Source organism: Hyperolius riggenbachi, chromosome 1, assembly GCF_040937935.1.
Source record: "Hyperolius riggenbachi isolate aHypRig1 chromosome 1, aHypRig1.pri, whole genome shotgun sequence".
NCBI lineage: Eukaryota > Metazoa > Chordata > Amphibia > Anura > Hyperoliidae > Hyperolius > Hyperolius riggenbachi.
The window spans coordinates 570,562,105-570,575,034 of NC_090646.1; the positions used below are offsets into that span (position 1 = coordinate 570,562,105).

General features: G+C 43.2%; 1 protein-coding gene across 10 annotated transcripts in view; it reads left to right on the plus strand.

Moving 5' to 3' along the window:
- The window catches only part of MEF2C (myocyte enhancer factor 2C), a 369,418-nt gene that overhangs the window by 278,669 nt on the left and 77,819 nt on the right, over positions 1-12,930 (plus strand). For 6 of the 10 annotated variants that reach the window (XM_068247843.1, XM_068247877.1, XM_068247869.1 and 3 more), the window contains one exon: positions 4,680-4,823. In XM_068247843.1, the coding sequence (XP_068103944.1) occupies positions 4,680-4,823 (144 nt within the window). Of the gene's footprint in view, positions 1-4,679; positions 4,824-4,886; positions 5,025-12,930 lie in introns of all 10 variants that reach the window. The other 4 variants (XM_068247862.1, XM_068247888.1, XM_068247872.1 and 1 more) reach the window with 2 other exon arrangements.

Below are 12,930 nucleotides of genomic sequence, written 5' to 3' on the forward strand. Positions count from 1 at the left end.
ACCATTAATAAACAAGAAAAGTAATAGAGATTTTAACTTTTGGATTGCCTGGTTAGCATCCGTCTTACTTGTTTACCAGGTAAAAATAAAGAATTGATTTTTTATTTTATGCCCGACAGTTACACTTTAAGCTTAATATAGCAAGATCTTCCAGGGTAAACCGATTTCCTCCTGTACAATCTGTAAGGAAAGAGTGAGTAGAAGGAAAGCTATAAGGCCAAAAGAGGGACATTGAGTAGGGGGAGGAGTAGGAAAAGCTTCCTTTTAACGGGAACCTGAAGTGAGAAGCATATGGAGGCTGCCATATTTTACTTCCTTTTAATCAATGCCAGCTACCTGACAGTCCTGTTCATCTCTTTGACTGCAGTAGTGTTTAAATCTTATGCTAGGTACACCCCTTTGCATTCGATCGATGCGTTAGATAGATCATTTCCGTCATGTCCGATATTACGTTTGATCGTTTTGCCGCTCGATTTCTCATAGATGTGAATGGAAATTGATAAGAAAAGATAAGAGCATTGAGCGGGAAATCGAGCAGAAAAATTAATCAAAAATCGATTAAACAGAAAATTGACCGAAAAAAACCGCATTGTGTGTACCTAGCATTACACCTGAAATAAACATGCGGCTAATCGGGTGAGACGTTCATCAGAGCGCCTGAACTGCATGCTTTTACCTGGTCTGTGGTCTTAAAGTATTAGAGGCAGAGGATCAGCAGGACAGCCAGGAAATTTGCATTGTTTAAAAGGAAATAAATATCTCAGTCTCCGAATCCTTCTCACTTCAGGTGTTATTTAATACCATAACCCTGATATATACCAAAATATCTGCACACAATGAACAGTATTAGCTATAAATAGCAGGCAACCAATCAGAATTCTGATTAGTCACTCTAGGCAATCTCTCAACTTTTCTTCCTGTTTTCTTTGTAATCATTGTTTATAAATCAGCCCCAGTGTCGCCCATTTGTGTTTTGTAGAGTGTAGGCATTTTATACATACATTTCAGCTTGAGATATTTATAGATTTGGGTTTGCTTTGCTATGATGAATTTCCTCAAAAACAGAAGTACAATGGTCAGGAAAATGTAGAAGTTGAAATCAAAATGTATCCCTTCTACATAAAAAAAATGTCTTGAAATGTGGACTTAACTTGTACCTAAGATGGGGATTGAAAGAAAAAATATACATACTGGTATCTGGGGTTTGCTCCAGCCCTCTCCGGCCCGATTGCTCCCTTGTCGTCCTCAGTCACTGCCTGGTCGGTCCGCAACTGGCCCCGGTAAGTCGTCCAGTCGTGGCCAGTCAGCGCAGGCGCGGTCCGGCGGTGTGTGCTTCCTTGTCACCCTCCTGTCACCGGGAGCTTTCAGCGCCTGCGCAGTAGTACTGGCCCCGGACCAGAGGACTTTTCAGGGCCAATTGCCAAAGAACCAGGAGGTGACTGAGGACGACAAGGTAGGCTGGAGGAAGCACCAGGTATATATATTTTTCTTTTAATCCCCATCTCAGGTTCTCTTTAATTTGCATCACTGATTTTACTGTGTTCTGAAGCAGGCAGCTCCTTCTTTTAACAAATATGTCATTTTTCAATTGTAAAGGACACCTGAAGTGAAAGGGATATGGAGGCTGACATATTTATATCCTTTTAAAAAATAGCAGTTGCCTGGCAGTCCTGCTCAGCAACTGCCTCTAATACTTTTAGCCATAGACCCTGAACAAGCATGCAGATCAGATGACTGAAGTTTGACAGCATTTGCTTGCTTTAGGTGGGTGATTCAGGCACTACGGATGCATATTAGATAAGCAGGATGCCAGGCAACTGGTATTGTTTAAAAGGAAATAAATATGGCAGCCTTCATATACCTCTGACTTCAGGTGTCCTTAAAAGTACCAATTACCATAAGATGATACATACTGGCTTAACGGACAACTGTAGCGAGAGGTATGTGGAGGCTGCCATATATATTTCCTTTTAAGCAACACCAGTGGCCTGGCTGTCCTGCTGATTCTCTGCCTCTAATGCTTTTAGCCGTAGACCCTGAACAAGCATGTAGCAGATCAAGTATTTCTGACATTAATATTATATTGCTGACAAGATTAGCCACATGCTTGTTTCTGGTGTTATTCAGACACTATTGCAGCCAAATGGATCAGCAGGACTGCCAGGCAACTGGTATTGTAGAAAAGGAAATAAATGTGGCAGCCTCCATATTCTTCTCACTTCAAGTGGTCCTTTAATCTGATCCTTATGGCTGCACCATGTAGAGACCTCCTCTTTGTGTCTATCTGCAGTCACATGAGCTGAGAGGATTCTCAGGACATAATAACTGGACACGTGGGATGCCCTTGCTTGGTCATTGTTGTTCCTTCTTGAATAAGTTGACACCAGAGGTGCCTTTGTTCTCCTCTTCCTCCCACTTTCATAGCGACGATGGTAAATGAAATGCAAATTATTTTGCCTGGCATGCAGATTTCGTGCAAATTGTATACAGCTTAGAATTGGACCAATCAGATGCACTTCTACAACTGCATACAGTTTTCATACAAATGCATTATGTGCATCTTAATGACTACCTCTAGTTCATAACATAGTTTGAACATTCAGAGGCCTACACAGTGACATGTCTGCTAATACCAACACATTGACCAGTTTCCTCATGCACATGGCCAGAGTGAAAGAGTTAAGCTGACCTAACATTCTGATTGGACAATGTCTCTATGGGCTTCATTCATACTGTTGGACCAATCATATCGGAGGGAATTATCGAGCTGCTGTACAGGATTTTCTCAGCTATTCAGTATTATATGGAATGAACGGGCCAGCCTGGCTAAGCCAAACTGCATATTTATACGCTAATTTATGATCATAGATGTGGAATTGTGCTTTGTACTTACATCTGACAAGCATGTAATGTGTATACCCATCCTTAGGCTGTACAAATAGGAGTTTTATGTAGATGCACATCTGGCGTTTATGGTAATATCACAGTATTTGTCACTGTGTCCTGTGTAAGCAGCCAAAAGAAAACTGGTGAACCATTAGGAGCAAGTTCTGAGCTCTCACTTTTACACACATATTGTTATTTTATTATAAATAAATGTTTAACCATATAGTACAAGAAATATGCAATGGATCTGCAGTTGTCTTGTGACACAGTAGATCTTGTTTATGGAAACGTAGTAATTAAACTTTGTCTTTCAAACAAATTAGACCATACAATCCAAGAGACGGGCCGCTGCAACCACTGCACCTACTGTGATCGGGAGCAGAACCCCAAAGAGCCAGGAAAATATAGTAGATACGAATTCCACTGTACCGATCTCAGGATAAAAGTCCAATTTTTATTGCGGCAATTGTGGACAAACGGCAATATAGCTCACACGTTCCAGAGCAAACTTATGGCTTCTTAGTCATACGTATGACGCGTGAGCTATATTGCTGTTTGTCCACAATTGCCTCAATAAAAATTGGACTTTTATCCTGAGATTGGTGCAGCGGAATTCTTATCCACTAAATTAGACCATGGGCTCTGGCAGTAGAATTGGTTTCAAACCAGATAGTGCTATGAAATTTGTGCTTTAGTATTTGCTCAGAATGTTTTGTAAGTTTTTGTTGTGAGATCATTAAAGCCTCCTTCAAGGGAAAAGTGTCATGTAATGACTACAGTAGCAATATAAGTTTAGGTGTATAAAATTGTTTAGAAATGCCTTTATCTGTGTCCCAATGACAGGACAAAGTTGCACAGTGGAACATTATATTTGCCTGCTCCAGTGCTGCATTGGGTCTTTGTTCTTCCCTGCAGCCACATGCTGTATGCCCCATACTTGCGACTGGCTCACTAGTATGCCTGCATCTCACATGACATATATGGGGAGCGAGAGACATGTATGTAGCATAGAACATTCGGCTGCAGGGAAGACCAAACACCGCACTGGAACAAGTAAACATGACTCTCCTGTGCTACTTTGTAATGTAGTGGAATTGGTGGGGGGATAGGGTTTGCGGCCAGAGTGGAAGGGATAAGAATAGTGCTATGCTGGCCACATTTGAGAAAGGCAGGCTGGATCCTACTGAGGGGGCCCCTTGACATTTTCACTAGGGGTGGGGGGTGTGAGGGCCCTAAGTTATAGTCACGCTCTGGTGGGGGTCAAGTTATACAGAAAGAAAGGCTGCTCCTCTTCTTCAAAGTAAAAGTATCCCCAAGCGTTTTTATATAATTAAATACTTTCTACTACTGACATGGGAGGAGAGGAGGGAGCCATTCCATTAATAACACTTTTGCATGAATAGGGGCTGTAAGCCCGTTGCCCAAATTTACTTTGCAGCGTTCTCCCTAGAAATATTTTCTAGCCAGGTGGCATGAAAAAATATTCGGGTGGGGTGCGACGGGTGAATGCAGGGCCAGTGCTTCTCTGCTTACCGCATAGGAGGAGGAGCTGAGCCAATGACAGCTGGGTGCTCACCAAAATTAACCAGATGGAGCACATGGCTAAAGAGCTCGGGGGGAACACTGCCAGGCAAATACAGGACGCGAGTCTAGGACTTACTCTTTTTTTTCTATTATACAGTTTCCTTTTCATGTGTGTCCTGGTAAACTCTGTTGAAAGTCAATCCTTAGTTTCCGAGGACGTAGACTCCGTACAGTGCTGCGGATTAAGTTGTCCAACTTCTATATTTCAGACGTTGAGAAAGAAAGGACTTAATGGTTGTGACAGTCCAGATCCTGATGCGGACGATTCAGTAGGTCACAGCCCAGAGTCTGAGGACAAGTACAGAAAGATAAATGAAGATATTGATCTAATGATCAGCAGGCAAAGATTGTGTGTAAGTACTCTGGACGTCCGTTCACTTTTTGATATGTTTGTGATATTTCTCTGAACCTGGCAGGCATTGAACAAGAAAGAACACAAAGGCTGTGACAGCCCCGATCCCGACTCTTCCTATGCCCTCACCCCACGCACTGAAGAAAAATATAAAAAAATTAATGAAGAGTTTGATATTATGATCAAGAGCCATAAAATACCTGTAAGTACCCGAGGTTACATGGCTGGTCTGCTGACAACTGCTGAAGTAACACCCCCACTTAACCTTTGCAGTGTTGATGCACTCTCAAAATACCCCTAAAATACCAAAATAACAAAAGCAACCAACATTCAGCTGTAAAACAAACCAGATTGCAAAAAAACTAGAAAAAATGTGGGGCTTCTCAATGAGAGGTTCTCTACCTGAAAAAAAAAATTGTATCCTTTTCTTCGATATAACTAAAGCACCAAAGAAACCCAGAAGCTTATTAAAATGAATTTCAATAGCTTACCAATTACATGTAACTAATAAAGGAAAAATCAAGGACTGAATGGTTCAATTGACCCCTCTAATATTCCATTTGTGATGGTAAGGTTTCCATTGATTACTCTAATTGTGAGGCTGCATTCACTCAGAACACAGAAGACACTAATAGTACACTTTAATGAGGGCAAGGTGCATATTTCTGATTTTGTTTCATCCCCTTTAGCCTTATGCGTAATATGGAAGAATGATTGATCTGGAGTAAAGCTCACACTTACCAAGTTATTCCTTGAATCTTCCTCATAGCTTACCACAACCACTGTTGGTTTTCAGCCATGTTTTTGTAGTGCTGGTCTACTGAAACTCTGCACAGTCTCTTCCCTGACGTTACTGATGATCACCTCCTTCAGGACAAATCCTTGTTCCTTTCATCCAATAAGGTGAAAGAATTGCCTGCTGCTGACATGTCAATGATTTGTATGGCCCTCAAGAATATTAAAGGACCATTATCATGAAAAATTGTAAAATTAAAAATACACATATAAGAAGTAAGAAAAATCACAATTAATCTATTTTCTCTTATCTTGCTGCCACTTACAGTAAGCAGTAACAATCTGACAAATTGTGGACTGGTCTGTCTCCTAATGGGGGGAAGCTCAGTATTTTATTGTTTGCAAAAGCACTTTATAGAAAGGATAGAAACAAAGATGGTAGCCAGCCTCCCTACTGACATGCACAATGGCCTTTAACTATGAAGAGAAGACTATGCAGCAGCAACCATAGTAGCAACCACTATTGGTTGCTTGCAGTCTTTTGGTGCTTTGGGCTTATGGCCGACACCCTTATAACAACTCAACCGGTTGCAGTGTGTGACAGTACTGATCATTGTGCAACACCTTCACAAGGAACTAGATTGCCAATAGAGAGATGGCTACATCATCTAAAATCATTAGGAGCCACAGCTTGGGTAGAATTGAGTTCTGGTAAACAAGCTAATCTGCAATTGCACCTCTTTTTATTTGGGATCATATTCTGTGTCTGGGTCAGTTTGACAGATTGAATGCCTTTCTTGGTAAAGATCACTTGTCATTAATAATTGGTGATTCTTTCCTATGCTACTCATTAAAAATGGTGACTTCCAGATCAGAAGGAGACGTTAGAGCTCTCCCCCATGTCTGTGGACGTCGTCTTACAATTTTAACAATCACATAAGCCAAGAAAGGTTAAGTTTGTATTGTGCAACACTACTCGATTTGGGTGCTGGATGGTGCTGCTAGTAGTAAAATATTAGTAATTTACATTACCTATATCTTACTATGCACGACTTGGCACCCATTCAAACCCAAGGCCTAATGCTGACCATACACCCCCCCCCTCCCTCATTTCCCCTTAAAGAGGTACTTTAACCAAGGATTGAACTTACAATCGGTAGCTGAAACCCCCTTTCCTACAAGAAAATCTTTACATTTTGAATAGATCATCAAGGGGTCTGTATGGCTAAATTGTGGTGAAACCCCTCCACACAGTGTGATGTCATGAACAATGTCATCACAGTTTGCTTTCTGTGAACCTCATTGCATTGTGGGAAATAACAGCTTTTTCCTACTGCCAAGCAAGCAAGCAAGCAATATCTCCCTCTGTGCATAGAACTTTCAGTAACAAACATTCCGTACAGATCACCTGGCAGAACTAAAGATGTCACCACCAGTGAAATTTCAGAATGTATATCAGGGAGAGGAATGATTTTACCACGGGCAAACATTAAAGGATACCCCAACTGAAATGTGACATAATGAGATAGACATGTGTATGTACAGTGCCTAGTACACAAATAACTATGCTGTGCTCCTTTTTTTCTTTCTCTGCCTGAAAGAGTTAAATATCAGGTATGTAAGTGGCTGACTCAGTCCTGACTCAGACAGGAAGTGACTACAGTGTGACCCTCACTGATAAGAAATTCCCCTTTTTTATCTCTTTCTTGCTCTCAGAAGCCATTTTCTGCTAGAAAAGTGTTTTATAGTTGTAATTTCTTATCAGTGAGGGTCACACTGTAGTCACTTCCTGTCTGAGTCAGGACTGAGTCAGCCACTTGCATACCTTATATTTAACTCTTTCAGACAGAGAAAGAAAAAAAGGAACACAGCATAGTTATTTGTGTACTAGGCACTGTACATAAACATGTCTATCTCATTATGTCACATTTCAGTTGGGGTATCCTTTAAGTAAACAATCAACAAATGAATATTGTAACAAATAAGCAATTATATTTTCACTACATTTTCACTACATTTCCTCTTTCAAAATAAACTGAACCTCCTAACCCCAGCGCCTAAATGACCATCTACAACCGTTAAGCCCTATTTAGTAGCCAACCGGCCAGTAGCATTGCGTGCCCAACTCACTGATTGGGTACCCAATTACCTCTAATTAGCACAGACCGATCCGGAGGCCCAAATTACTTCACCCAAGAAAGGTTTGGAAGAGTTAGGCCCCTTTTACACTTAATCAATTGGTGTGCGTTGGTACGCGTGGTACGCGTTAGTACGCGTTTTTTCCATAGCAGTGCATTGTGACAAAGATTTCTGTTAAAACTCGTTAAGTATGAAAGGTGCCATAGAAAAACATGGGCATTACTTTGAAAATCAGTTTTCTTTCCATTTTAACTGAGAGCAACTGATTAAGTGTAAAAGGGCCCTAAGCCCTCCAACCACTGGAAACAACGATCAGTGCACAGAAGTACAGCATCTATCATATCAAGTATAATTGCATGAGATCTTCTTATCTGGACACATTGACACTGGTGTGCTGGGGTGATACTGAAGCAGTCATAAGCTTTGCTTTTTTGAAGTCTAGTTTGCCTTCTTTCCCATGCTTGTAATGTAGAGCTAAATTTAATATCCCGACCTCAGGAAATTCACATGCCTTGCCAGTCATTTAAGAGAAATAACTTTGCATGAGCTTTTCTCTGTTTTGTTTTTGATGTAATGTATAATATGATGCATGTTTACATGCATATTAAATCACTGAATGATTGATTATTTTCCTCGAGTGGGATGACATATTTATGTAAATGTGGTGTAGGCTTTTTTTCTATTTTCTTTCCATCCTGTTTACAGTAGAGCTGTCTTAGGCCCCGTTCACACTTGCGGTTGTTTGCCAAACGGACCGGATGACCTGACCGGATCCGGACCGGATCCGGATCGGAACCGTACGGTTCTGATCCGGATCCGATCCGGATCCGGTCAGGTTGCATCAGGTGTCCATCAGGATGCGATCCGGATCCGTTTGGCAAAAGTTACGTTAAAAACAAAAAAAATGTTGGGGTCTGGGAGGTCAGCAGAAGGGGGACCTGTGGAATCAGGCCCTCTGCTGTTTAGCACTCACCTCCACCTGCGACATGCTGCCAACATCTCCGGATCCGGATCCAGCTGTGCTGCTCCACTCCAAAATGCTTGCCCATGTGTCCCCATCTAATATCGCCGCAACAATCCCCATAGGAAGTGGGGTAGAACATCCGGATTTCTCAGCCAGTGTGTTGTGCGCTCTCCGGTTCCCATTGGTTTGTATTGGCCGGATGGTGCAGTCCGGCTCCGCCCCGGATACGGCTGCCGGAGGAGCCGGATGAAAAAATAGCGCATGTTGGAACGGAGGCCGGAGTCCGGATCCGGCCCGGATCCGGTCCGGCTCCGGTTCGGCAGAACGGACGCATGTGAACGGACGCATAGGCTTTCATTGCTATGCCGTGCGTCCGTTCCGTCCGTTCTGCAAGCGGTGCGGCTCCGGCACGGCGATTCCGGAGGGCCACCGCAAGTGTGAACCGGGCCTTAACCTGTTTAACAATGAACTAAAGGCGATCTCTGCCTTGTATTAATGCCTTAGTTTACCCTCCCAAAAGTTTTATGGTCAGTAAAGGTAAATGGGGTGCTGTGTTGTCACTCACACAATTTTCGTATATAATGCAAATATTCCAGAGACATTTCTTTTGGAAAGTTTGATTCAATGATATTCGCACAAAATGTGTAGCTGCCAAGAGAGTGGGAGTTGCTTCTTCTGCACAAACCTCACACATCTCCTACTTTTAATGATATTAGAGATGAACTCTTTGTGGACAGCATTGCAGCTACAAGTCAGCATATATTTCTGGATAGCTGTCAAGATGAGCTGTATCTGCTTATTTAAAGAGCTGTTTTCAGAAAAAGCTTGAGGGCACCAAGCTTAAAAGCTTGACATTGCTGGTGCAGAAAAAAGTTAATGGCAACTGAGCACCAGGATCATTTTTTTAAATGAACCACCCCATTAGGAAGATTTTTAACCACCCTGGTGGTATGATTATTTCAGGATTTTAGGGTGTAAAAGCAGTGCAATTATTTCACATGCTATTAGACCCTAAAAGTAGCAAAGTAAGAAATCATACCGCCGTGAGATCTGCGGCAGCCCATGTACTTACTCACCTCCCTGGGATCCAGCGCTGCAATTTTCCCTCTGTCCTCCAGGTGGGGCTGTATTGCTATAGTGAGATCATGACAACAAATGGCGATCTCACCCGAGGGATCCAGAGCCTCTGAGGACTGGAAGAAGAATAGCTGCTGGCGTGTGGATCCTGGGGGAGGTGAGTTGAAACGCCCGCTGTGCTGTACTGTCTTGCCATACCTCCCGGCGGCTACCCAGAGTCAGGCTCGTGATAACCGTTCCTGGCTTCTTATTTTCCACCCTGAGCCTGACTCTGGGTTACCGCCAAGGAGGTTAATAGAATGGTTTGTATGGGATCCATCATGTTAACTTCCAGGAAGCTGAAAATGTGTCAGATGCAGTCTCTCCCTGGAGAACGTGCGGATACCATAAGAGGAGCAGTACCTCATAGGTAATTAAGAATGCTCCCCTCAGCTCCCGCCCCCTCCAACCACATACTCTATTATAATCCTCCCTTATGGGGAGGTTAATTTTAAAAAAGATATTCCAGGTTCTCAGTTGCCTTTATAAAGGAGGGATGAAAATAAGAAAGAAGGATAGGTGACGTTTGTTAGAAGTCTTGGATTTGAAAGTATGTGGAGGTGACCAGAATGTAGGATAGGACAGCACTGAATGTAATTAGGATTATTTTCTGGAAATTAGGAAGGAGTGAAGAGTCTGATTCTTGCTTTTATGGATTCTCTTGATGATTGGCAGAGAAGAGGGATGAGAGAGGTGAATGAGGCAGAGATATAGTAGTAAAGGTAGAGATTCCCATGTGTTGGTAAGCCACGACGCAGGCTGCTTCTCTGGTCAAGATGAGGTATGACCAAGGTCTACTGCAGCCAAGGCATCTGGATACAAAATAAGGGGAGGTGTTACCAAAAGTCAGGTCTCACTTCAATACACTGAATAGAAACCTGCTAGGTGAGGGTTCTATCTATCTATTGTACTGTCTATTTCTCTATCTCACTGTGGTGTAAGGTACATTCAGTAGTGTGGACCTAAACAGGTTTTGACATACAGTTTGTGCAATCAGCACGCTGCTATTCCATCCAGACCGCCCTGTTAAATCCTCTCACATTCTTGGGTGACTGGATAGTTGCAGTATGTTTTCACACAAGCTCTTTTAGATGCTTATGTAGCAAAGATGTAATCTGAGCGTAAGGACATGAATACCTCTGAAAGCCCATGTTGATCACGGCAAAAGCAGCTGTTGGCACTGAGACAGATAGGACGAAAGGATTGTTAGCAGGAGGGAATGAAGGTATTTCACGGAGTTATTTGAAATTCTTACATCTTAAACTGGCCGTACATAATCCAGTCAAAGCAAATGATGTAACCAGTTGAAGCATTGCTAGCTTCCGTGTGTGTGGCGTGTGTGCACTTCTTGACTTCATGGAGTGGGAAAAATGTGTGTGTGCGTTGCATGTGTGTATGTGTGCGGGGCATGTGTGTGTGTGTATGTGAGGGGCGCGTGTGTGTGTGTGTGCGGGGTGCGTGTGTGTGTGTATTTGTGAGGTGCGTGTGTGTGTGTGTGTGCGGGGCGCGTGTGTGTGTGTATGTGTGGGGCACATGTGTGTGTGGGGGGGGCGCGTGTGTGTGTGTGTGCGGGGCGCGTGTGTGTGTGTGTGTGTGTGTGTTAGGGGCGCGTGTGTGTGTTGGGAGACACCTTTTATTGCTCAAAAAAATTTGAAAAAGAACACACAGCCACCTCCTGCCTCCAGTTATGAATAAATGAGCTAACATTTATAAAGTGATTTCCTCCTTTAGGACTCACAGTACACGGGCAGCTGGGGAGAACAGCAGCCGCTAAGGACTCGTTCACGCTATATGCCATGCTGTCAGTTTTAATGCAAGAGAAAAGTACATTGGAACTTACAGTCAAGGGGATACAGTATATGCCTTTGATGATACGATGATTACAGCACATGCCTTTAAAAATTAGTAAATTTTTAACCCTTTCAGTACCAACAAGCTGTGGCCCCTTAAAGGGAAGGTTCGAGCAGCTGAAAAAAAAAAAACAGACATTTACTTTCCCGGGGCTTCCTCTAGCCCCTAGCAGCCGCTTTTTTTCTCGCTGATGGCTCCCGGTCCCCTCTGCTGCAGAGGACGACCTTGCCTGGTCATCCCTTACTGCGCCTGCGGGTGTGACGCTGTCAATCACTCACACATGGTGTTGTGTGTGCTGCACAGGTGCAGTAGTTCTGCGCCTGCGCAGTACACTCCACACCGCGTGCGAGAGATTGACAGCGGCGCTCCCGCAGGTGCAATAGAGGACGACCAGGCGAGGTCCTCTGCAGCGGATGGGACTGGGAGCCAGCGGCTCAGTGCGGAGCTGCAGAGTGGAACATAGCGGCTGCTAGGGGCTGGAGGAAGACCTGGGGAAGTAAATGTGTTTTTTTTCAGCTGCTCGGACCCTCCCTTTAAGGGCCAGAGTCTTTTTTTTTTGTTTGCTGGATTTCATTCTGTGATTGCTGTGACTGGCTCACAGTAACCACAGGTTCAGGAGCCAATTAAATTGGCTCCTGACCGGCGTATGGAGCTCAGCGAGGGAACTGCAGCGGCGTCAGAGTGACGGGAGTGCTACAGCAATAGACATAAATGCCCTGGCAGGAATAACAGGCAGTAAACAGGGCGTAGATTTCAATGACCTCAATCTGGAAGTGTGGATGTGATGGCATATATTGTCATGTAGGTGTTGCAAAGCTTCCTGGATTTGCATCACACAACAAGGCATGCAGCAAATGTGTTGCGCTAAAACAAATATATGGGGATTCACAAGAAGTACCTGTAGAGAAACAAGGAAAGTTCCTTTGCATGCGCTATGCACACCGTAAACTTGCCCTCAGTGATTGGGCTTTCTCACATGTAATGCATTTTTGGGTAGGGTCTGAAGTGAGGTCTGCTGTAAATCACTGCTTAGTATATCAGCAATAATATAAGTAATAAAAAGTCGTAGCACACCATCCCGTTTTGTAGAAAGGGAAGCTACATTTCTGCTTTATGTGACATATTAGCTAAATTAGAAATAAACTGACAGCAGGTTTTAATAGGACGCAGATTCTTCAAAATGGTGTATTGTACAGAAGACTCTGGGAGAACATACAAACTCCTTGCAGATAGTGCCCTGGTTTGGACAGTTTTTCTTTCAATCAACAAATCTCGGACGATTATGTTGAATATTTAATAAATT